We start from the raw sequence: 27,812 nt of genomic DNA, 5'->3' as shown, positions 1-27,812 counted from the left end.
CGAAGGTGAGCATAATCAAGAGAGTGAAACTCAAAAGCAGAACGAACAGAGCGATGAAAGGCTTTGCAGTCAACATCAAACCATTGGTTCATAGGGCATGTGTTACGACATTTGCAACGAAGGGAGAGGAAAGGACGGTGCGGAATGGAAAGGATGGCGGACTTCCAAATGGTCGTCGCAAGCAAGTCAAACATGGAGGAGGCCTCACAAGAATCGGCAAAACAAGCAGGATTAAGGAGTCTCGAAAGATGAAAGGAAAAGAGCTCATTGTCACCGTCCAAAAAACGAAAGCGAGCAAGGGAACAGGCAAGCAGAAGGAGCGAGATAAGGCAACTAAAGAGGCAATGAAAGCGGAGAAAGAGGAAGAACATGTTTCTAAATTAAAAATGTGTAAACTAAAGACAAAAATAGAAACTACCTAAACTAAAACAACTAAGATCATCATTAAAGAAATAGCACAATACTTTAGTACCCTCCCTTAATTATCACCATTCTAACAACTCTACAAAGGACAAACTGCAGGTCTTTTGGTCACAAATGTATAGAAGGTTGCCCCTTCCTCCATCTAGGCACAGATGCAAAGATAAGGTTGCCCACTTCTCGTCAAAATGTTGTACAAAATGAGCCTGCTACTAAAACACTCTCTGATTTTGCAAATGACTGAGATAATCAAAAAGCTTGCCAACCTAATATTCGGAAACAAAGCTATCAATTCCCTATAGCCAAAGACACTGAGATGAAATTGAAACCACGATTTTGAGAAAAATCGCTAAACCTTTTTGCAAATATGCATTACGACCCAAAACAGACTACAACAAACCATGATTTTTTTAGAAAAAAAATGTAAAACCCTTCAATGATACCACCCTAAGACCAACAATACCAATCACGATTTATTGAAACAATTTTTTAGGGTATAATCGGAAGAAAAAAACACGATTTTGAAGGGAAAAATTGATCAAAACCCAAGACACATCATAATAAAAAAATTGCTTTTGATAAAAAACAGTAAAACCCTTTTACAAACAATATTTAGGGCAAAGAGTTGCACAAAACCCAGAATAAGTTTTGAAGGAAATAAATTATAGGAACCTCCCAAAACTTCTAGAAGAGAAAATTATTAAAACACCACAACAAATAATTTAAGCGAAAAAATATTAAAACTACCATTAAAATTGAGGGCAAATTTTATTTAAACCCCTTCCAAAAGTTTAAGGAAAAAATTATAAAACCATGCAAAAAATTGAAGGAAAAAATTATGAAAACCCAAAGCGGAACATCTCTAGGTGGCCAAACAAAAGGGCAGATTATGTGTCCTAGCCGTTGGTATTAAAAAAATCGTCCATCAGAAAACACAAAATTGTGAAAGTCCTTGTAAACATCAAGCAAAATACTGCAAAAAAGCTCCAGTACTCTGGCTGTGTGGCTGAACAATGACTGAAAAAATATAATGTTGCTCCAATGAGGGAAGAAAGCCACAATCCAGATACTGAGACAAAACTGGAACCACCAAAACGTGGGTTGAAACTGCCAAAACACGGGTTGGAAGAGAATATGAGCAATCAAGTTGTTAAGTCATTGAACAATAGCAGATCATAGCACAAAGAAAGGAACCTAAAAATGACACCATCCAGCAAAAACAGACGAGAGCACAAGCAGCAAACCAGTTACAGGAAATAAATAAAAAATCGGTGCTGAAAAATTGCACAAGGAAAAATCATTAAAAACATGTGGGCTGAAGATCATGTGCATTATAGAACCAGGAATGAACATGCAAGTGCACAACAAAACCATAGAGAAATGACGCAAAAAAAAGGTCCAACGGACAGGCACATTGCACCAAAAAACTCCACAAAAAGTTTGAGGGACAAAAGCTGATTAAAGAAAAACCTTCTAAAAAAACAAATTTTTAGAAAAAAATCCAAAAAAAGGGCTACAAATTTCTATTTAAAAAATTTGCCAAAATTTTAAAAACACATCGACCCTCACTGATACCTTTTAAGGTAAATTGATGTTATATTAAACAGAGAGGATAAAGGCTCCTTAAATAGATTTACAAAAACAATGTTTCTAAATGAAAAAATCAAGAACTGAAAACAAAAACAGGAACTACCTAAACTACTAGACAACTAATATGATCATTAAATAAATATTACAATATTCTAATACTTATCTCATAGCAGATTTTGGAGGTGATCTGTAGCATATTTGGAGCAAACCTAAGCGCAGATTTCGAAAGAGTGTTATGAAGCATATTAGAGAGAATAATTGAGTAGATTTAAGGACAATAAAGCAGATTTATGAAGGCCTTGTACAGACTTTATGGGCAGATTTATGATAATCTTATGGGCAGGCATATGAGGATCTTGTGAGCAGACTTATGGATGATTTAAAGCAGATTGTGAAGGTGATTTAAGGATAAATTATATCAGACATTTCAAAATAATTTATATCAGATTTCAAAGAAAATTTAAGCAGATTGGTTAGAGCAGTTTTTGACAAAGACAAAAACTTTATTGTTATTGAGGTTGGTGCCTTCTATCAAAAGAAATTGGTGTCTCTTGCTGAATTGGTGCTAAGTTATGGGGATTTCTGTCTCCAGTGGGTTGACGCCTATGAAAATTGAAAGAGAAATTTTATATAAGCAATATGTTTTCATGGATTTCTCCTATAAGGGTTTCCACGTAAATGACATGTTTTTCTTGTGTTCTTTTTCTTGATATTCTGCAATTAATAGCCAAGCAAGAAGGACATAGATTCTCATGTAAGTGAAATATTACCTCTTGCAAGTTTCTGCATATGATGGAAAGGATCTGTTATACTGTTAGTATTTATAAAGTTAAATACTTCGAGAAAAATCTTATGGTTATGATTCTTGAAACTTTTGAGCCTTTTGTTGAATCTCGGTGCCAAGTCCTCCCCAACTTGGAATCATCAGTTATGTTCCTTTATGAATGGATTGTGGGACCCCCCTGCTGTTTACGAAAATTAAATTAAAAATGGGAAAAAATTTAATACACATTATGCAGATAAAGAGAGAACCTCTGCAGCTTTTGCTTTTAGTTCACCAGCCCTTTTAGACTCCTGATCAAATCCTTCATGCAGCTCCTGCATCAGAATCCAAAAAGAAAATTTTAAAAGTTAAAGATCTACTTCCAGAGCAATAAGACGAATTATAATAAGAATATCCATAAACATAGACTTGATATTCTTGTAAGTTGGAAAATACTAAAAATAGATTACAACAGTGCAAAGAACCTGCTTCTGTGTAGTTTCATGTTGTGCATATGAAAGAAGTCCATCGACAGTCCACTCCGGTACAGCTGGGTTGGGAGATGTTACAGTAAAGAGGATTTCTACAGCTACGCGATTTCCCTTACTAGCAGCAACAAGAATAGGTGTTGTATCTTCCTACAATATACCAATAAATTATTTTGCAAGAGTGCACTCAACACTATTAGGCATGCAGTTCAAAGCAGTGAAACACAAAAAGCACAGAGAACCTAGTTTAAACATCAGCTATAACTTCTAATAAGATGCAGTTAATTACATGGTTTGGATCCTCAACTGCAGAAGGGATGCTCAATGACACCAGAGTCTTGAGCAGCATAAGGGCCTAAACAACCACTAGCCTACTACACGTTTGAAGATGAGTGAAAAGCTAACCAAAAGGCTCACAGTATACTGTTGTGTTGTAGGTTGTTGCCTAAATTAATGATAACATTTGAGAAAATAGCATAAATTGATTTTATTATTTGATATCAAATGTACTGCACAAAGACTTTAAAATAAATAATAGCAAGCATTAGATCAAAAAGTTATTTTAATAATGAAGTTGTCAGTAAGCAAAAAACAACTTAGAAATCTTAAGTTCTAGACACTATCAAAGTTTTAAACATCAACCACTGGCAGTCATTTATAACCAAAAAATTGGAAATGCCATTATTTATTTGAAAATAACAATTAAATGTAGCGTTTTGAAATCACAATTGTTTTTTGAAAAAACTGAAAACTCGAGTCTTCATAACATTTGTAAGATATAGTATAAATTTTATATATTTGTTGTGCATAAAAATCAAAATGAAAAAAATTATGCATTTAATAAAAACTTATTACTATAATGGCATTATGGGTAAAAAGGTCAAATGACCTGAAGATCTTCAGTTCTTAATAGTAAATAACAAACATCAAAGTTTGAAACACTAATAACAACTTTTTTGAAAGCTGTTTAGAACTGAAAATTCAAAACTAATCATTGGAGTTAATTGAAAATATCTTCAAACCAAAAGGTCCCTGTAACATTCGTAAAAATAGCAAAAACTACCATAACAATATTTTTTGGGAGATTATTACAAGTTACAACCATTATTCCCAAAAATTATTGTTATAATAATGCAATTAATAATGCCACATTAGAGTCGATAAATTCTAATGTTGAAATCCTCACAATCCAATACAATTTGATTCTATTGTGGGGAAAAGCCATGAGGCAACACTGTTGTTGGGTTGTTATATGATGAGGTCAAGGACCTTGACATTAGAAAAGCCGAACTAGTCACATTATTTGTCAATACTAGAACTGGACAAATTGTTGATGTGCAAAAACCATAATATTATGTCAAATGGTGACAGCGTTAGGGTATAGTCGATAACTTCTACGATCATTGGTGAACAATCTTTGATAAACTACCCAATAATAAACTCGATGTCCCTCTATATCTCCTTTGCAAACATGCTGGATTTGTCCATTGAAGGCATGTGAACAACTTTGACATGAGATATTTGTAGGGTGTGGGTAGAAATATGCCCCAGGATAGACCTGGGCACTTCGAGTAGTAAAAGGCCCCTATGTCCTCCACCTTCTCCCTCTCCTATTGCTCACCCATCTTGAATACAACATCTAGATGTTCTTGCAGAGGCAGCCTCACAGAGGATATTGGCTATTCATTCATTGACAAGCCACTTTATTTCTCAGACCTCATCACTCACTCAGCCACAAGACCTTAATAATATAATCAATTTTTCTCATAATATAATCCATTGAATAAGACGAATTATTTTAGTGCCAGGTGTTCAAATTCCTACCAGATAATAAGATAGGAAAATGGAGTAGGGTGGTTGTGCAAAGTGCAAACTAGACAACCCTAGGGGTAGTTTTGTTGCCATCTGCAAATCACAAATATGGATAAGCCCTCTGTCATAGGATTCACCAGATTTTCAGCTTCAAGTTTGGAATTTAACAAATTTATTTTTAAAAATGTATAAAAACTTGTGGAAGTTTGCGAAGGTTTTTATTAAAATGTGTTTAGAAATCATTTTTATCCTAGGTTTTTTATTTTTTTCTATTAGATAATAAATACACTCAATTACTTCCATTCCTTGATAATCTAGAGATCTGATCCAAACAACGAGAGTGAAAGAATTGTTTATGCACAAGCAGAGAGGAGAATGGAGCTAGTGTGGTTATGTCAACTGTCTTGTTCAGGCGGGCTACGTGCCGTTAGCTGGACACAAGGTGCTTCTAAATAGAGCGAGACCCAAGTGCCTGCATTTATAAGAGAGTATATAACATACAACAAAACAATATCGTGATCAAACAGAGGTGTGGCGCTTAGGGTTCTTAAGGAAGTTGTGATCCTAACATATTGCAAGCTTTGCCTCGTGACCTTCTAGTTCACCTTTATCTCCATCTGCATAGTGAGTTGCAATTAGTCCATTTAAGGTTTTCTTTTTCTTTTTTTAATAAAAAACTTATAATTTATGATAGGTTTCTATTAATAAAATTTATTTTATACATTTACTTAGTATAACACTATTTTATTTCAGTGTTTTACTTTCTCTTCTAATTGTATCTTTAACATTCACATTTAATAAATTTAATTTTAATATTTGAGAAATTTAATTTAGATTTCAAATTATTGATTTATTAAATTTTACAGATTTAAATTTTAGATATAGTTTAATTTTAGTTTATACTAAACAAATATAGGTTTGCTTACTTTTTGATAATTTTAGTTTATACTAAACAAATATAGGTTTGCTTACTTTTGTGTATATACGTTACTTTTCTTTTAAATTATATGCAGCAAATTTGAACTTAATAATTTCTTTTTTATTTTTTCTCCTTGTCAAATTCCATTATTGCTGAAATTTAACTCAAACTCAAAACTTGTGACAAGGCCAACCATTCAGTTTGCGCATGATTGTTTGCATGGCACCTCTAGGGTGGTGAATTTTAGTTTAGTAAGCAATTTTTGTTTATGCGGAGTCTGTTATAGGGCTGTTAGGCCCTGCTCCTGTCAGTATAGAGGTTTTTGGTATGGTATGCAGTTGCCCGTTACAGACCATTCATGGCGTGCAGATTTATCTGGCTGATGTATTTTGTGGATTTTTCTATTATCTCTTGTATTTTCAGGTTAAAAACAAATTACGGTAGCATTTTATAATTGCTGGGTAGGTGGCTTCAGTTTTGATTAAGATCGCACATTTAACTCTTTTTTTCCTTTAACTGTTCATAGGATGGTTCCTTTTGCATTGGCTGTTCTTGATATTGACCTATTTTCACAGCTTTCATCCTAATGGTAGAGTACAATCCAAAACATTTATCCCAAAAAAAAATTACAAAGCACTCAATTTTGCAGACCTAGATTGATTATTTATCAGAAAACATTGGAACTAATAAAATTGAGCTGGGAGACTGCGAGATATAGAAGCTTTATTAGCTTCAAGGTAAAACAGTACTTCTGAGGTTCTTTTAGATAAACATTCATTAGCTCCTTATCCTGATAAACTGTTAAAATACTCAATATGCAGCTTAAAAAAGAGGTACTAAGTTGCTCCTTTGAGCATCAAACTCAGTAAGAGTTCAAGGTAATAGGATCTGATTATGTATTCTTCATTATTAATTCAGTCTATGGAAATGGTAAAATCCAGTTTGAAAAAAATTAGCCCCTTACCACATCTAATAAAGATACAGACAAAAAACTCATTTCCAGGTCCTCTTATTTTTTTATTGTATATACTTTATATGTGCTTTAGTCCTTGATAACTCTTGCTGCTTTTCTTTAGTTATGCAGCTATCCCACATTGAAAACAAAAGAAGTATTAAACAGATGGATTCCACATTTTCCCATTTTCTACGCATTGAATGTTGCACCCAGCAATACTTTAAAAAACCAAAATGTTTGCAAAAAAAAGTTGTGCCACCAAGAATAATACATCATCTCTAGCATTTGCATCGGCTCCAGCCTCAAGCAAGCAAGTTATCAATTTTTCATTTCCATTGTCTGCTGCAATGTGCAAGGGTGTGGCTCCACCCGCAGTAACATTGACATCAGCACCTCTCTGGACAACCATCAACATGAACAATCAAACAAACTAATAAGTAACCAATATAGGAAGTCTAGGACTAGCAGTATTTGTCATATATTAAAGATTTTGATTTCAACAAAAGCATGGCATAAATGAAAAAAAGAAACAAAACAAAACAAAATTAGCAAAGAGACATATCTTTCAAACAAAAAAGCGAGACCAATTACTAAGCCCTGAGATCAACCTTGATTACTTAAGTGATAGACAATGCTGAAACAATAACAGCCATACCAAAAACTTAATCAACTTGGGACAAATTTTTTTTACTTCTCAAAGCATTTATCATAGCCATTGCAATTTCACCAGATTCATTGTATTATAAATCTGATGCATGCCTGCCCGCTGAAAGAAATTGTACCCTCTAAAACAGAAATTATCTTTTTCTGTTTCTTACAAGTGTTTAGTAATTAATCAATAATCGCAGCGGCCATGCCTGTCCTGACAATTTACTTCAAATTAACATCCCAGGTAAGGAAGCTTAAAAGCTACTATTAAGTTATCCTTAACCCACTTTAACTCCCTTTACTGATTTCAAAATGCAAGAACCTCCATAGTTTTAATTTTAAGGGAAGAGATATGACTGGCTGAATAATTTAAAGATGAAAAAAGAAAAATAAGAAACATGTGTACCTTCACAAGAAGTTCAACACAATCAAGTGAACCAGCAGCGACTGCTGATAACAATGCAGTGACATTATCATCGGTCTCTGCATTTGGCTGCAGCACAAAGGAAGTACAATCAATTAATTTACACATAGCTGAACAATGCAATTGACAGTCAAAATAACGAGGCCAGAAAAAAAATTCATATCAATGGTCGCATTCAATGATCAAATCTGTCAACTAAATCAATCAACTCAACTATGCCAAACTATACAAAATGTAAGTGGGACTATATGCTAAGCCGTGAAGATGATACAAATTACCAAGTTAAAAACAGTCAGAATTAGCAAAGGGTGACTTAAAATTGCTTTGTAAGACAAGCTTTGACGTATGACAGGCAAGCAATTGATATCAACTGAATAGCAGCAGCTATCTAAGCAACATAAGTAATCAGTTGATTATCTAATCTTATAAATAATAAGACAGTAAACTAGTGTCAGGTTTGGAAGGAGGCTAGTGTACATTTCAGTTAAATGCAGCATGTCTTCTTCACATATAGGTATCTACAATCCTACCGCTGAGTTTGGATTCCTCTGATATAAATCTTGATAAAAGTTCAACATTTCAGCACACTTAACTCAGTTTAAATTGCAAATGCAATGGAAGTGAATGGCATACTAGAGTAAACAGCACAGATCAGCACTATTAATCATCATGAAGAGTGCTATCTTGAAACAATGCATTAAAAGAACACTCAGGGCATCTTCATCTAATGATACAGGAGCTCTTTTGTACAATTAAAAGGAAGAATATATCCTCACACTGCTTCTAGCACAATACTGAAAATACTCCTAATCAAGATAATCAATATGAATAAGACCACCTCTAGAAGATGCGTTCCGTAATACTGTTGAAGGGCGTAGGGGAAGAATGAAGGACTTTAGTTATATCAAAGGATAAGAAATAAGGATTTTAGTTGAAGATGCCTGTGGATTCTCCCACGTAGCACCAACCGGGCACCCATCTGCCTCCAACACCCATCTGTATCCACTTCTGCCTCCAGCCTCCAGGATGCAACAACATTGGTATCTTAGCTCAGAGGAAGCCTTCATATCCCGTCATTTGCCAAGATTTAGCCTCAGATATTTTAGCGGTGATTTCAATAAAACCTTCCCCATTAGGAGCTCAAAAGACTCTTATAAGTCTATCCATTACAACAATTTGAGGAATACTCTTGCTTCTACATAGGTAGAAACCACAGAACCTCTCAATCAGTCTCTATATTGAGGGTTCATGCCATGGAGCTCCTTGTCAAGAAATCTCAGAAAATAGCCTTGATTCTCAAAAATACAGTTAGTTAGAAATGTAATGACTAAAATACAGACTCCTGAAAAGAGAGGTCACAAGTACAAATCCCAAAGGGGGTAGGGTATATACACCTCGTTTGTAGCACAGTTAGGTGACTCTGAAAGGAGTACGAAGTAGAGTTCTATGTTGTTGTCACCATATGTAAACCTAAAAACATATGGCTGGTATTATGGACCATAAAAGGACCTTTCCTTTCCTTTTCAAGAAGGGAATCAATTGTAAATGGGTTCATGCCATGGAGCTCCTTGTCAAGAAATCTTAGCAAATAGCTTTGATTCTAAAAATTACAGTTAGTTAGGAAGGCAATAACCAAATACAGATTTCTTTTCGGAAAGCTGAAAGGGAATCAATAGTGGATTTTCTGTCTAGGGAGGCAGAATGTCGTTTGAGAGGAATGGAGTATTAGCAAGATCTGTTCTCTAAGGCAGTTTTAACCATATCCCACTCCAATAGTTCCAACATTAAACCTGATTGTAGTCCTAAGGATAGAAGGGGATGGAAATCGGGCAGATAAAAGATTCAGGGATCAGCTCTGGCAGGAAAATTAAAAACAAGGGATTATATACTTCCGAAAATTAGTGACAGTAATCTCTCCCCCCACCCAACCATGGTCTTTTTTTCTTGGAATGTTCTGGCTATGAATGCCCCTAACAAATATCATTTTCTCAATTGTCAGTTATTAGAGCAAGAAACTGATGTAATTTGTTGAAAGAAACTAAATTAAGCAAGGAAGAAGCCAATTCTTTGCTTTAACATAAATAGTATCACTGGAATGGAAATTTTATAACTGCAATATAGGCTTCCAGGGAACTAGGAATTCTGGAGCATCCCCTTTCTACTGTAGTCTCTATGATGGAATCTCACAAAAATTGACAACTCTATGGATCCATATAAAACTAAATATATTTTGGAGTCGAATGAAAATTTATAATTTTTTAAACTTCAAATGAAACTATCAAGAAATCTGCAAATACATGTGTACAAAATACGAACAATCATCAGTCCACACAACTCACTCAGTAGTATGTGGCACAAGTGTTGACAAAAGATTCCTTGCATATAATACAACCTATGTAGCCCTACATATGTAGTTGGCAATATTTGAAAACAAAAGATATCTAATTCAACGCTTGGATATGTGGTGACATCTGTAAGAGTTGTTACAAAAGCCTATAGGCCAACAACAATAGTGGTCTTTCATTTGATCCTGGGTTTTTTTGGAATCACCTAAAACTCTAACAATTATAAATGTCATCAAACCAATGTCAATCAAAGAATGTCCAAAAGAAATACCCCTCAACATTCTCATACTGAACTGTTGATGTAGTCAATGCCAACTCAGGAAGTGCTATATGATTCCAACTTGGACAGCCACTGGTCCATAAGGAATCAAAGACTATGAAATCAAAAATCAACAAGCATATCATTGTTATATCAATGGATATAGATGACAAACTCAAAAAAGAAGTGTGTATGACATCAATGCTCAACAAGGTTGACTCTAGAGTGACTGGCCTACTAATAGAGACATCTATCAAATCACTATCATCATCATGAGAATGATCAACTACCTCAACTGGAAACTCTGCATTAGCAATACATGTCCCACAACATCAGCCGCATCAAATTGCATATACTCGGTCCTTGCACAAAGACATCATCAAAATTATCCTATACCATACTTGTCTCTTGTAGTCAATCATTACTACGAATGGTACCATTACTTTCTTCATAACTATTAGTGGCAATTTTATGAGAAAGGTGGAGTGTATTACTGCTCCCAAACTGAAAATTAACACTAATTTCTGTCGTCGGTAGAAATTGTGTATCGGCCGACGGGTCCCTTCGGAAAGGAAATTGTGTATTGGCCGACGGGTCCCTTCGGTAGAAGTCTTGTTATGTAGCCGACGGGTAAAACAGTTTGTAGCGGGTATAATGTACTTGGCCGACGGATACCTTCGGGAAGGTTCGTCGGAAAGTATTTATAACCCCTTCGGGAAGCATTGTAGATATCTTATCATGATCATAGGAGATATATCATATGAGAAAAGCATAATGTTCTGTTGGCATATGCGAATAATAATAGAAGTTCTGCTATTTGTTGTTCGGTGTTCGTATCGATTTCCTGTGTGCGTTGATTAATTAATCCATACGGTAAACATTTGGCGCCGTCGCCCGATGGATCTAGCACGCAAGCAGGCGGAGATGAATTAAATGCCGAATCAGTTGAACAAAGACAAGAGTAAGCTAAAGGAAAAAGATGACATACGCGTTGCGCAGGAAAATTTAATTTTGGCTCAGCAGATAGAGCGTCGAAGGAGGTTTCAGAAGATTTCCGACGGAAGTAAGAGTGCGGAAGGATTGTTGAAGGAGACTCGACAACAGCTTAATTTGGTGGAAGAAGCGAGGGAGGAGTTTCTGAACCTACATACGCCACGGGAAGAGAATCCTGACGGAAGCAGATCGACTCGCACGGCTCGGAGTGCAGAAGGAGCACGAGCGTGGAGTGACCTCTTCGTCCGAGATATACTTCCGGAACAGACAGCTACGGTTGACAAACCCTCTTCTTCACCAAACAGCGCGGAAGCAGAAAACTGCGCAAGTGTACAGAACAGCGCGGGTGTCCAGAACAGCGCGGGTGTTCAGAACAGTGCGGGTGCTCAAAACAGCGCGAGAGTGCAAAACAACGCAAGTACACAACAAAACCCTCGACATACAGTAATAATGGCAGGTCCGAAGGAAAAATTGCCTAAATTTGATGGTGATGAAGCAGCTGATCCCATTCGACATTGTAAAACATGTGAAACGATCTGGAGGGCGAATGGCATAACAGATACAAACGAATGGATCCGACAACTTCCCGCAACCCTACGGGGTGTTGCCATTGATTGGTTTACTGATGCTGATCCACAGAAATTGAATAGTTGGGATAACATTAAGAAGGAGTTCATCGCAGAATTTCAACTTTTGCGTGATGACAATGAAATTGTCGCAGAGATATTCAATACCAAGCAAAAGAAGAATGAAACTGTACGGGTCTTTGCCAGGAGGTTGAAGGACTTAATCAGTAAGATGGAGAATAAGCCAACTGACGGGTTACAGAAATGATGGTTCATTGAAGGCCTTCACCCGAAGCTGCAGAAGAAGATGAAGATTGTGCCACCATCGACATACATTGAAGCTTACAACCGAGCAATGAACCTCGAAAGTGACCAGAAGACAAAGAAGAAGAAGAAGACCAGCTCGTCGGATTCAGATGACGATGAGCCTTCAGGAGAAGATAGCAACAGCGATGACAAAGGAAGCAACAAGAAGGTTCGTGCCCTTCAGAAAGACATGATTCGGATGATGAAGGAATTCAAGAACATGAACAAGGAAACTAAGGGCAATGAACTATGGTGCACGGAGTGCAAGAAGGAAGGCCATACGAAGGGATCCTGCCCAAAAGAGCAATTTTGCGAGATCTGCCAGATTATGGGACACTCAATAAACGAATGCCCTTTCAATTTGAAAACAAGAACACCCCAGCAAGTGTTCCTGACACAGGAGGCCTCCCCGTCCGGAGGGAACGGGAACACCAGTACAGAAGGTGCCACATCGAGGGGATACAGAAACAACCGGCACAGTCAAAATAACAACAATACCAGCAACAATAATAATGGCGGAAGGAGTCGAATTCAGTATGATGCGAATGGTCGGCCGATAGTTCAATGCCGCGCATGCAATCTGTGGGGTCATTTCGCCCGAGAGTGTACAACAGCGAACACACCGAAGTTGTTATGCAAATGGTGTGGACCTGGTGATCATGAAGATGCTAGGTGTCCGAAGTCGGGAGTAAACTTGATCACCGTGGGGACAAACGAAGAAGAGGTTTTGGCCATCACACGGAAGCAAGCAAAAGTGTACCCTGACCCCGCAGAAGAAAAGAAGAGACTGGAAGAAGCACGGGTAGAGATCCAGAAAGCAACACAAGCAGAAACGGCACACCTGAAGGACACACCGAGTACTTCCGTATGGAACTGCGCAGAACAGAACATTGTCCGGCAAATTTTGCAAGCTGAGATACCTGTCAGGATAAGTGATCTGTTGCTCACTATGCCTCAGCTCCGATCAACACTCACAAACATTGTTCCCGCTGCTCAACTACCAGGAGAACATGGAAGGAAGCAAGAAAGTGGAGCAAGTATAGTGCACAAAAAGAAGGAAAGTGGCGCAAGTGCAGAAGATCCGATGTTGTTAGCCCTCTCATCCGGATGCCATCCAGCAGTCGTCGAAATGGGAATTCTCGGGACTGTATTGACGGAAACAATTGTGGACGGAGGGTCCGGTGTCAATGTTTTGCCTGAAGACACTTGGAAAAAGTTGGGACAACCGACATTATGGCCGCCTACATTCCAGCTGCTAACGGCCGATCAACATGGAATCAAGCCATTGGGAGTCCTGACAGCACAACCAGGGACGATTGGAACACAACCGTTCCTGTTGGACTTTGTCGTGATCCCACTGAAGCGGAGAGGATATGATGCCATTCTGGGCCGGGGGTGGCTGATACAAGCCAAGGCAAAGCACGATTGGAAGAAAAATACTTTATCACTCGAAAGCAAAGGCCGGAAATATGTCATCGATCTATACACTCAGATGGTTGGAGAAGAAGCTCTATCGTCAGATTCCAAAGGAGAAGATGATGAGAGGAGGCAGAGTATGGAACCCAATCAGGAGGGAGTCCTACGATTGGAAGGAGATGACGATCTGGATTCAGTAAATGGTCTTTACCACTGGCAGATAGAGGATTATGAGCTCTTTCCGAGTTGTAATATGCTAAGGATCGACGAAGGTAAGAAAGAAGAAGGATATGAATGTCCGAAGGAACACAGAGAAGTAGAAGGAGGAAATGAATGTCCGAAAGAACACAGAGAAGCCGACAGAGGAAATGAATGTCTGAAGGAACATGGAGAAGTGGAAGGAGGAAAAGAATGTTCGAAGCAACATAGAGAAGCCGAAGAAGGAAATGCGAGCATGACTGAAGCTAAAGGACAGAACATACAGTACGAACCCAAAAGAAGGAAAGTTTCTACTGTACGACTGCGCAGGAAGAAAGTATTATGTCGAACCACAGATATAGCAAAAAGGTACCAGTGGCAAGGACGACACACGATACGGTTTGCACAGGCAACAAAGAGGAAGGGTTCAATAAAAGTCGGAGCATTACAGAGTGAATGTGTTATTGACAGACAGAAGGGGCAGCCGACGGAGTCCATGATAGCAAGCTTCGGGAACAAACTGGGCAATATGGAGATGACACAGAATAGGCGTAGCAAGTTTCAACTCGGACAGTGGGTGTTGAAGTACGACGATCGGAATGAGATCAAACCAGGCAAGTTCAAAATTAAAAGGGTCGGGCCGTACCAGATGCGGGAAGTAAGCAATAACGGAGCAATAAAACAGTGGATGCTAGACCGAAAGGAAGTATTCAATGTAGTGAAGAGGTCGAAGTTGAATGTCTGCAATGAAAGAAGTAACGCACCCTCGTGGACGAATAACTGAGAGAAGACTGTAAGTACTGTATATAAGTAAATATTGTAGATAATTGTTCCAGAAGTGAGATTATCATAAATTTTTTTTTTTTTAATAAAGAAGAAAGCACCGTACGGTTTTGGGAAGCACCGTACGGTTTCGGGGAAGAACCGTACGGATTTTGGAAAGTACCATATGGCACCGTACGGTTCCATATTTGCAGGAGACAACATCGTACGGATTTAACTTATTCACCGTACGGTTTTGGAGGAAGTGTATGGATTTTCCAGCTCAATGTACGGATTTTAAAATGATGATGCAATGTACGAAATTTATTGGTTCACCGTACGGATTTTTATAAGAAATCAATGCACGGTTTTTAAGTTGCAGATACTGTACGGTTTTTAGCAGCAAAGTTACCGTACGGATTTTAAAGCCAGTTCTTGTACGATTATTTTCATGGTTGCCGTACGGATTGTGGAGACAGCGTACGGATTTTTGTGATCGAGCAACATACGGATTTCATGCTTGCTGTACGGTTTTTAAAGACAATGTACGGGTTCCATCATCAAGTTGGTGTACGGTTTTGCTGTGGCACGGATTTTTCTTGCATTGTACGGTTTTAAAAGTTACATTGAAACCACCGTACGGATTTTGACAGCCTCAGAAGGGTAATGTACAAAATTTGATAGCCTCAGAAGATTAACGTACGGTTTCTAGAGCAAAAATTTGTTTATTTTCATTGTACGAATTTTTCAAGATGGTGGGATATTGCAGAACGGTTTTTTTAAGCAGATTGGAATCTAGATTGTGTCAAGTTGGAAGCCGTACGGATTTCATCACAGAAGGATGACAGGAGGTTTTCTAAAAAAAAAATAAAAAAACGACGACAGAATCAAGTTGTTCAGAATGAGTGACAGATGATGCCAAAGGGAAGGGGACGCATCCGTGGTTGCCAAAAAAAGTGCAGAATCGGCAGATAATGACAGAAATGGTGTGTTTCGTGCATTTTTGTGTGGGTTTTGATGTGCTAATTTGGTCTTGGCGGCGAGGCTGCCCCAGGACCCCGCGAGGGCGTTGCCCCCTGGACCCCCAGTCGTTGCGGATATCAGTCGTGGCAGTCTGACCAGTTGAGAAGAATTGAAGTTGCTGCAGGCATGGAACTTCTGTGTACCAGAGGCAGTGGGAGCAGGTGTTGGCTGTGAGGCTATCTTGGTGGATGCGTAGAGAGCTCGGGAGGAGCTGATCATCCAGTTGGAGGCAGTGCAGCGACACTTGGCTCGGGGTACCGAGGAGTTGGAAGCAGAGAAAGCAGCACAGGTGGCTATCAAGGTCAGCTTGAAGAGTCAGTATTGTGTTAACAAAGGCTATAGATGCAACAGGATGAATGTGAAAGTAATATGGCAGATCAATATTGTTGTATTACTTGTTTGAGTTTTGTTTTGTAGTCGTCAGGAGACGACTTTTCTTTTTTGGGGGGAATGATGTCGTCGGTAGAAATTGTGTATCGGCCGACGGGTCCCTTTGGAAGGGAAATTGTGTATCGGCCGATGGGTCCCTTCGGTAGAAGTCTTGTTATGTAGCCGACGTGTAAAACAGTTTGTAGCGGGTATAATGTACTTGGCCGACGGATACCTTCGGGAAGGTTCGTCGGAAAGTATTTATAACCCCTTCGGGAAGCATTGTAGATATCTTATCATGATCATAGGAGATATATCATATGAGAAAAGCATAATGTACTGTTGGCATATGCGAATAATAAATAGAAGTTCTGCTATTTGCTGTTCGGTGTTCGTATCGATTTCCTGTGTGCGTTGCTTAATTAATCCATACGGTAAACAATTTCAACTTCTGTTTCATTGTTTATAATCTTCCTCTGCTTGCTCAGCATGCATCCATTCTTCTCCAGGAAGAAACGTGGATCTAAAGTAGGTTTCCTCTGTTGTCTGGTTTGTTTCATGAATTTGCAGCGGTCTCTGATTTCTTGCAATTGTTGTATTACTTGGCCAGTGATGAGCCCCGTTTTTGGCACGTTTTGGGCCCATCTTTGGAAGTACTTTTATATCTTTTTTGTTGCTAAAACAAACATTAAGAAGCAATTATGGAAGTAATACATGGACTTTTATGTTTAGTATGGCAATCTATTATGATAAGTCTTTGATAGAATTCCTATGGTTATTGCTAATTGTTATATCAGTTTTATGAAAGATGTGCGCTTTATGTCCATGCAATGAAATACCCTTTCTGCAGCCCCTACAGTTAACCTTCTTGCAGCCATATGAAAACTGTTGTTTGATTATAATTAATGCCTAACGAACATATGAATGAGATAATGAATCATATAAGGAGTTGAATGTGTTAAGCTGACCCTTTGGCGCAGATATAGCTGCTAGTTATGGGAGGTGCCAAGTTTCAAGGAAAATATGCAACTGCCACTAGGTTGCTGCAGGACCGATTCAAACAAGACCGAATCAGCAGCAGGAAATAAGGAGATAGCTGGGAAATCATCCAGCACCTGGGGGAGCATTCCATGGATCCAGCAGGAGTCTTCATGACACATATATCTAGGATAGTGGATAATTAACTTCTTCAACTAATTTGACTCAGTTCTCTCTCATGTCCACTTCTTTATTGTAATAGTCAAAAATGTAATAAAGACTTCCCATTAATTTGGGATAGATGTTAGTGTTTAGGTTTCAGATTTGAATAAATAACCATGTTCTCCCTCAGAGAAACAGGGCTGATAATTTCCCATTATAATAGTTGTAGTTGCAAGTTGCAGTGTTTAGGTTTTAGATTTGAATAAATAGCCACGTTCTCCTTCAGAGAAACAGGGCTGATAGTTTACCATTATACTAGTTGTAGTTGCAAGTTGCTAAGTGAGCAATGTACTTCACAACTTCCGTTCAATTAAAGTTTTTATAGAGTTTGAAGTTTAATCCATTGTGTTTTATAGACACTATCTAAGGTGGGCCACTTAGAGAAGCTGTCTATCTTTTCATTTCTGCAAGTTAGAGTAGGTATACTTTATTTTCTTAGAACTCCAGCATGACTATTCTGGCAACTAACAGAATCATAGAGTTGTCAACTGTTCCTGCAGCCACTAGGGACAAAGTAAATCATTTCCTCAAAACTGGGGATAGTATTCATTTGTGCAATACATGTTAGTAGAAAGTCATTTGCAGCATTTTCAATTCTAAGAGGTTAATTTTAAGGTAGAACTCATGTCTGAAATAGAAGGTTAGTGCATATACTGCACAAACCCATTTCAAGTTTAATGTCCCTGGGTTGACAATCAAATGATGTCCTTGAGTAGATTATAGCTGCCAGTTGCAAAGTCCAATCCCTGAGTAGAGGAATATATGTTCCTAGTTATCATCCTAATTAAGGACACTACATTTTTGGTGTCATCGTCGGAGACAGTGTCAAACTGCAGTAGGAGTTTGAATTTTATTCCTAGCATTTAGCTTAGAATTCAGCATTCTAGCACTTTCTGTAGCTTAGATTTACTTATGTTGTACGCAAAAAAGAAGAGATCAATTTGGAAGATTCCTTCCTCAAAGAATAGATACCCAAGAAACCAAATGTGGATGCTGACCAGAACCGCTTTTTCCCTAAAGAAGAACCAAATGTGGATGCTGACCAGAGCTTATTGACCTCATCTTCTTCCTCAGAGTTAAATCTGAACCTGTTTGATGAGCCAGAAGACCTTGATCCACTTATTCGACATCTGAAGAATTTGCAAGCTTTCAACAACCAAGACCCAGATAATAACCAGCTTGCCCTTGTAGTTTATCAGCCAAAAGTCAACCCAAGAAGACCACCAAGGATGGAAATGCCTACTTTTCCCTTTCCTATCCCTGATCCACATGACAATAACAATCTCAAGAATATCCCTGCCTCAGTACTCCCAAAGTTCTATGGACTTATTATTGAAAACCCTGCTACCTTATTGTTTGAGTTTGACACACTTTGTAGGAGTTATGACAATAATATTGGTCCACACAAGGTGAATGTGTTTCCCTCTACCCTAGCACTCTGTGCATCCTTTGTTTGGGGGAATAACTCTCCATTCTAAAGTAGCCCTATTACCTATGCAATTCTATCTATTGTGGCATAATTTTTACTCCTTTGACATTGACCTTCCCATTGTTAAATGTTCTAGTAAACTCCTCTGCTATATCATCATCAAATGTAACCAGCTTGAGGAAATAGTCAAGCCACCCAAACTGTCTGAATGTTGCAAAATTTTGCGCGTCTTGTAATAGGGCACAGTGGTATGTTGGCTCGTGCCTGATAGTCTGGCCTCCAATTCTGAATTTGCACTCTGCAACTTAGCTTACTATCAAAATTTCAACACAAACTTCACTTCAAACCCTTCCTTCAATTTCAACTTCCTGAATAAATTTAAACTATCTCCCTTTTGCACCTCAACCTAAAATGTTGAACTTCTTTCAATAGATTCAGATAGAGAACAAAGAATTCTTTGAACATTCAGACATACAAAGACTAACATGGAGAAAAAAAAATAATATATATTAAGATAGATAATAAACTGAACTACATATCATGAGAATCTCAAGTTTGGCATGAAAACATATTGTCGACAAAGTCTTACTAGTTAGATCAGAGAATAATTGAAGGCACTGTTTCTGCATATCAAAGGCATTTACATATATATCAGCAAAGAAATACTAGCCCAAACAGTTGTATCAAAAAAGGAGTAACAGCATATTGTCACGGAAGACTTCAGGTATCAACTAGTCCCATGCACCAACAACATTGTTATTGCACTCAACCTGGTCTATGTCAAATGCTCCAAGAGGTGGATCAACACCTTGAAGGGTGTATGGGTGACAGCCCAACTCAGGCCAGCACGGTCTCTATTTTCTTTAATAGCCTCATTTTCTTTCTGAATATCAAAGCCTTTATCCTTGGTGAAATGTTTCAAAGCATCCAACTCCTTCTGGTTCAACATATCCTTATAGGTGTCAAAGAAATGAGCAGACTTGTAATGGATACCCCCAAAATTTGCTTACAAGTATTCGCAGCTATATGGTAATGTTATCAAACACTTAGCTTGCAGTCTTCGTTATGTGCTACAACCTTTATGGCTCTAAAAGGTTGTCTGTACCGTGTTGTGTTTGGCATGTAACATAAATATAGGAATTGAAAAAGCATAACATATATCGCAGAAATAACCAGCACACTATATTTATATTGATTTCCAAAATTTAATAAAAAGTGCAAGGCTGACTAACTGAATACTCCAACATTAAATCAGAACAAAGATTGTTTACATCAAATAGTTGAGGGCATGGCCCTTGCATTGACCTGCTACAAATAATATGCAACTGCTACAATAACTTGCTACAGTGAAACTGCTACAGTAACACATTGCTACAGTGACGCAGCTACTACAGTGATACGGCTGCTACAATAACTTGGTAGCTACAGGAACTTGGTTGTAGCTGGAAATACACCCAATCTGCCGGATATAAAGCTGATAGCAATGAATTCCAAAAGCCAAACCCCAAGGGAATGACGTCTAGAATGTCACACGAGAAGATAGTACCCCTAACCTTAAATGTGATTGCCTTTTGAGCCCTCGTTAATCTTGCCAATGACTTCTCATCCTCAAGAATGATGCTCTCCTCTGTAGTGCCACGCTCGTCTGAATCAGAGTGTTGATCCTCCCTCTCTGGCTATGACTCCTCTGCTAAGAAATACTCTATTTGATTTGCCTTAGCCTTGAGAGGACACTTATAAGTCCCAAGGCTCTTTGCAATGAGAACATAGCTTCTTCCTCCTCAACTCATTCAAGGTGTCATTATCCAACTTATTATCTCTTTTTGGCTGAGCATCCCAATGAAAATGTTTTTTTGTCCTTCTTGTCCTTCTTCGTATGTGAATCCCTAGGCTGAAATCTACTCCTAAAAGAAGAAGGTGCTAAGTCACGAGCCTTCTTAGTAGCCTCCTGTAATGTAGTTGGGTCATGCCCCTCAAAGGATCTAAGAGTCCGTCCATAAACAACACTACTAACCTCCTCTCTAAAATAGCTGTGACCAACACAGCTAACCTCTGAAATTCACTGATATATGTCTCAATTGATCCCCACTGCTTCAGCTGTGCCAACTCCTTAAAGTCTAACTCAGGATCCCTACTATCAAATCCCTCTATGAGCCTCTTAGTGAACTCATAAGATGTGATCTGATTATGCCCCAAGGTTACCATGCCATGGTGCCACCACTCATGCACTGGGCCATCTAAACGAATAGCCGCATACTTTATAGCCTCCTCCTCAAGTATAGGATTCAGCTGCAAGTATGCATGTACCTTCTACACCCAAGCTTGTGCAATCATATTCCCTGAAGCATCGTAATAAGGTAAAGAAAGTTTTCCAACTTTCTTTCTCAACTCAAAGTTTTGATTCCTCCCTCCTGCTCAAGGCATGTGTCTTATCCTCAAGTCCATATAATCTCTAAGGGAAATGTCTGCCTGAAACTCCGATCCACTAACCTCCCAATCCCTCTTGAACTGATCTTGTAACTCGATAATCTGCAGTTCATTTACTAGTTGAACTGAATCTCTAGGTGGTAAGGTGGGTAGAAAAGGTCTCGAGCTCGTTGTTCGAGCTAGGTGTACAATGTGTCTAAAGTTATCAGCCTCATTCCCGTTGTTGCCATATCCATTTTTACCATTAATGTTATTCTCAGGACCGTTGTTGTTGCCTCAACCTCCATTATTATCATTGCCCCTATTGTTATCATTTCCCCCATTATTATTGTTTCCATTGTTAGCATCACCTAGATTAATACTGGCGCCCATCTGTCTAGCCATAAGTTGCAACATCGTGTCCATTCACCTATTCTGCTCCTGCTGCATACGCTGCCCCTACTCTAATGTATCCAGTAACTGTCTGAACATTACCTCCCCCTAATCTAGACGAGTATTCCCACCTCCACCTAATCCTATATTCTCGTCATCTCAATCACCCATATTGCTGTCTTGATCAAAGAATATCTCCTCTATGTCTGTATGACTGGATGAACTAGACTGTTCACTCTACAAGCCTAAAATCCTATTTTTTCTTGCTCTAGTATTGCGGAAATTATAAGGCCCCTGTCGCATGCTCAAACATAAATGCTAGTGTTTTTTTAATTTTTGATTTTAGTGTTTTGACATTTGTCAAACATTTTTCCCTCTATCCGGTTGTTCCAAATTCCCTATAAGACCTCCATGGGATGTCAGAAGTTATAGCCCTAATACCACTATAATGGATACCCCCAAAATCTACTTACAAGTATTCACAACCATATTGTAGTTTTATCAAACATTTAGCTTGCAGTCTCCATTATGTGCTACAACCCTTATAGCTCTAAAAGGTTGTTTGTATCGTGTTGTGTTTGGCATGTAACATAAATATAGGAATTGAAAAAGCATAACATATATTGCAGAAATAACCAGCACAATATATTTATATCGATTTCCAAAATTTAATAACAAGTGCAAGGCTGACTCACTAAATACTCCAGCATTAAATCGGAACAAACATTTTTTACATCAAATAGTTGAGGGCATGGCCCTTGCATTGACCTGCTGCAAAAAATATGCAACTGCTACAATAACTCGGCTGCTACAGTAACTTGCTATAGTGATGCGGCTGCCACAGTGACACGCTTCTACAATGGCGTAGCTACTACAGTGATATGGTTGCTACAGTAATGCACTGCTACAGTAACTCAGCACCTATAGGAACTTGGTTGTAGCTGGAAATACACTCAATCTGCCAAATATAAAGCAGATAGCAATGAATTCCAAAGGCCAAACCCCAAGGTGATGATGTCTAGAATAGAATGTCACACGAGAGGATAGACGTCCTCTAATGCCAAGAACAAATCTGCAACTCACAAATCCATTTTCTTCTCATTTTCAACCCATTGAACAAGGGCCATAAGCTGTCCTTTTTATTTCTACTTCATAGGGTTGACCGACTTTTCACAAGCAATGTGGGATAAAGTGTTCTAAAATAAAATAACACCCGGTGTCTCCCTTGGGCTTCCCTTTTCCAACACACAATCCAACATGAATAATATTAAAGTAACACTTTATTATTTTCATATTTAATTTAAATGATACTTTAATAACCTTCAGGCATTAAAATAAAATAGTAATTGGACTCGGAATAATATGAGTTATAGCTCGTCAGAAAGCTCTCATCGAGGATCATCAAACCCAATCACTAATTCTGAAATCGCCCATGCCCTGCAAACTTACTAAAAATAGTAAGTTTGCCCAACACCATGTAAATCAACTTCGTTCTCGCCTAAACTGGATATAACTAGGCTAAAACATCTTAGGATCCCACTGACCACTTCGTTAGCCTCTGGGATCATGCAGAAATAGGCTAACGGTTACACAACTAGACAACTATTAAAGTGGGGACGATACAGGACTGGATATCTTCTTTATAGATGATCATGCTCCTTCTCTAATCAGTATCATAAATCAGTCCTTTCGGATCTCAAGCACAGCAAAAACATGTGACATTATATTGTAGAAGGTGAGTTTAAGCATAAACGTAGTAAGTTCCCTCCTGCAATTTTGAAAGACATTCTTGTTTTTCTTTTTACAAAGAAATCAAAGCACTTCAGTAGACAAAACAAACCAGAATTTGTTAAGAACAAAGCCAAAAGACTCCACTTGACCAGCAAGGATGTGCTTCCAAGACAGCCCCACATGACCTTTCCATGATGTAAGATTACCAAAATTCAAAACCCATACTTGGTTTGTAAATCTACATTCAAAACACACATGCTCAAGAGATTCTGGACAATTACAGATAGAGCATACAATGGGTGGCAGCCTAACAGCAAATAACTCAAACCCAACAGCAAGTTTCCTTAATGTAAAAATCCATATAAAACAAAAAAAAATTGGTTCAGCTGAAGATTGCCAAACCCAATCAAACAATGATTGTCATACAAAAGTAGACTAGTTAAGATCCCAACTCTGGTTTATAAACTTCATAATCTCATCATTATTCTTCATCATGTTATATATGTTGGGTTTCTAAGATCACTACAAATGTACTAACAATTGCCATTTTTTATTGATTGTGTTCCAAATGCAAATGAAGGCTTATAAATAAGAGAGGAGACATGTCTCTACGGTTAATCATCACTAGTTAACATATTAATATATTAGTAATATAAATAACCATATATAATATATATATATATTATGTATAACAATATATATATATAATATATTACATATATTATATACAAATATATTTATTATTTAACATGGATAAGTATATATAGCGAATGATGATTACCAATAACAATAATGTATATCAGATCGAATCAATCGGACTGAAGCTACAACTTTAACACTCTCTCTTAGCTACAGAGGATTTGTAGAGCACATTATGTTTTCATGTATGATATCCAATTCACTATTAGGCTAAATTTCTCAACACTCCCTTTTTAGCAAAAAAGAGAATTGAAATAATTATAATACAAGATTTGAACACCACTTTAAGTGTGGTCTATGACAAATTTAAGTTACAATGTCTAGCAAGATCCGGCCTGAAGAACCATAACAATTGATTTTCATGGTGTCCAACAAAATCCAGCCCAAAGAACCATGATGAGTTGATTATGAAGGTCTCTGGCAATCCGGCCCAAAGAATCGTGATAAGTTGGTTATCAAGGTACAACAAAATCCGGCCCAAAGAACCATGATAAGTTGGTTATCAAGGTGTCCGGCAAAATCTGACCCGAAGAACCATGATAACACTTGCTCCAACACATTTTGGTGTTACGAGATAGATCAACTATTGATAAGGTCGTCACCTTACAATAGTGACCTCACACATGAAAGATCGTCACCTTTCATAACACGATTGCAAAAATGTAATCTTTTTATGACAACAACTTAATGAAGTTTGTTATAATACATTCATTATCATGACTTTCAGCACTTTGGAACAACTTAATGAAGTTTGTCATGACAACAGGTCTACCATTTATAAATTTGCCATCTTACAATGATTACCTTCTATTTATATATGTCAATGAAAGATTGTCACCTTCATTACATATCATATGCGATATAGTAACCACCATGAACCAAGTAAGACAGTGGTATAAGGGTTTTCACCTCAATTCTCTCTCAGAGAAGAACACATTACAATAAATTTCACTTAGAACTTCTTCTCATAAAGAAGATATCATTCACAAAGGATTGCACCTCAAAAAATTTACCTCTGAAAAATGATCCTGGGAAGTCAAGTCTAGTAGTCACTCCCTTAGAGGCTCTCTTCCCCCAAGGATTCTTGTCAGATTCACTCTAAATCTGATATCAATTTTTTGATTTCTTGGTGATAAGTCATCACTTCCTCGTGATATACATAGGAGTAGGCCCATCAACATCATGCAGTCACACATGTATTTCTAGACTCCCTCTGAGTATCAATCTTCTAAGCTCCTGTGTTGCTTAAGAAGAAGTATCATACTCCCTCTTAATGTAGAAGGATCTTGTAATCTCAATCATCAAAGATGTTTGCTTCAAGAGCCTCACTTTATCCATCTTGATCATTAGGGTCTTTGGAGCTACTATCATTAGATTGAGTCTGCACAATATTTGGTAGCATGTGTAAAGTACCAACTTTCTTTTCTTGTAAGAACATCTTCAAACATAAAGGAAAAAATCAAAGCAAATAACCCTTATAGTATGTATAGAAATACAAATAAGAGAGAGACTATAATGAATGGATAAAATGTAATACTTAAGAACATTAAATACTTATTTGTACATCAACATCCTTGATACTAATATCTCCAATGAAAATCCATATGCATCAAATCAGAAAATGCCTCGAATAGGGAATATGTAATTGGAGCGTATTCAAATGGAAAACCTTTGGCACTTACACAAAGTTGCTCAGCAAAACACTGCAATGTGTTGGGTGTCTTTAATTAGTGACTTAATGACTGACAACAGGATGGGCACTTGGGATGAAATTAGAACTAGATATGGTATCACACAGACTCAAAAGAAAACCTATACACTAATTTGCAAGGCACTTGGTATATGTAATTTCCAGTGTAACACGAGGACGCATCCCACCACCAAAATCGGGCCGCACCTAAGACAAGGATGCACCCGAGACGGAGGGACAGCATCTTAGCGTCTCAAGCAGCACCACTCAAAGCGCCACCTTTGTTAGAGACAACAAGACAACTTCGTGTCCTCTATTGGTGCGGGAGGATGTCGAGACATCTCATGCGGCAACAAGATGGGGAACATTGAAAAAAAATTAAAATAAGGCATTATTTTAATACTTTTTTGGTTCTATTTTTGTTATAATGGGATATGGGGGCCATTCCTTCCTCCTCCTTTGTTCAAAATCCCTCTATTCTTCATTTTTATTCACATTTATTTGCATTTCTATATTTGAAGATTGATATATATTATAAATTTAAAATTATATAATTTGACACTTTCATTTGCTGATGTTCAATGTTCATTGTTTCTCATTTGATCATGAATCATGATGTTCCAGTTCAAAACTTCAATGCAATGTTCAATGTTTAAGTTTTTTACATCTTTATATCTTATATTGTATAAATGTAGTACATCTTTTCATAACTAGCATTTTAAGTACCATATGTATAGTATATACACCCCTGCTCCCCCCCGTCCCCCTATCATCCCCAAATCAAGGCCCCTCTATTCCCTCGTCTCAGAAACTTGTCCCCTCGTCCCACCGTCTCGTAGGGCGGTGTAACTATGGTAATTTCTCAAAGGTTATTGATTCTTACAGTTTTTTCAAACAATTGATGTCATGTGATGGAACAGTGATTAATGAAGTAACATCAAAGCAATTATATAATATGCATATTTCCGATAAAGAAATCTTTCAAAGAGTGATCCAAGGGTGGGGATTGTGTTCCCCTTTTCCTTAATGGTCTTTCTTTTTTTCAGTAATTTTGGCAGTCAAAAGTGGAACCCAAAAAATTATGTTTTAAATGACTTCTGTTACTTAAAAAACTTGCTTTAGTATCTAATATGGAATCTTTAGTTCTCATTCCTGGCCATTGCAAATTCTGTGATGCAGTTGAGTCTTTTGAACATGTTTTTTTTCACTGTGACTTTGCTATCATGATCTGGTCAATTTTTTGGGGTAATCCTACTGTATGGAATTCAAAACTAGGTCTTTCCTGGAGTGCAATTTTAGCTAGATATGTTGAAGCTTTTGATTCTAAGCTTAATTCTTTTTGGTCTGTTCTTACATGTGAGATCTTATGGTTCCTGTGGAAAGCGAGAAATGAAGAAGTCTTTCAATAGAAAGATAGGATGTACTGAGTTTACTCGCACATTTTTCCACTATATCTCAGGTGTCACTTTCTCTAGAAATTTCTATGGTCCAATTTATGATGTTGGTCAGGGATGGCATGCTGCTTATTCATAAAGATGAGGTCAAGGCTTTCCAATATCTTGTTCAGTTCAAAGATATGATGGACCCGAATGATATTAAGCAAATTGAAAGAATGGAGGATCTGCACATTTCCACTAGTACCCAGCAGCTTGTTCCACTTGTTATTGATGGTGATGAGACTAAGCTGAATAATGATTATGTTTTAGCAGGATGGAATGATAAATTGTTTGATGCAGCTTTCATACAAGCACTAGATTCTAATGATGGATGGGGCCCAACTACAAATGAATAGCATGTCTTGAACCTGATAATCAGCCTTATATAATTTTTTTGATAAACATTGTAAATCTTATATCATTTTAGCTACACTCTCAAGTGGATTAAATGGGTTGACTACTCTGTAAGTCATGTATAGTGGTGATCCTATAGCTTAAAGTATATTACTCTGAAAGTTTTTCTATGTTGAACAGTTCAAGATGAACCTATTGTAATCAATTTTTATACTATT

The 27,812-nt window shown here is 37.6% G+C and overlaps 1 protein-coding gene across 2 annotated transcripts in view; it reads right to left on the bottom strand.

Annotated features, from left to right (window-relative positions):
- Window positions 1-27,812, bottom strand: part of LOC149576641 (uncharacterized) — a 239,168-nt gene that overhangs the window by 124,220 nt on the left and 87,136 nt on the right. For both annotated transcript variants that reach the window (XM_089818699.1, XM_089818690.1), the window contains exons 6-9: window positions 8,002-8,088; window positions 7,219-7,344; window positions 3,259-3,411; window positions 3,043-3,108 (exon numbers count right to left, since the gene is read on the bottom strand). In XM_089818699.1, the coding sequence (XP_089674825.1) occupies window positions 3,043-3,108; window positions 3,259-3,411; window positions 7,219-7,344; window positions 8,002-8,088 (432 nt within the window). The remainder of the gene's footprint in view (window positions 1-3,042; window positions 3,109-3,258; window positions 3,412-7,218; window positions 7,345-8,001; window positions 8,089-27,812) is intronic.

This window comes from Cupressus sempervirens, chromosome 1 (assembly GCF_028749045.1).
Source record: "Cupressus sempervirens isolate cs-2001-9-10 chromosome 1, ASM2874904v1, whole genome shotgun sequence".
Classification (NCBI taxonomy): domain Eukaryota; kingdom Viridiplantae; phylum Streptophyta; class Pinopsida; order Cupressales; family Cupressaceae; genus Cupressus; species Cupressus sempervirens.
Note: the sequence above shows the minus strand (reverse complement) of the source record. Positions and strands in the feature narration are given on the sequence as shown.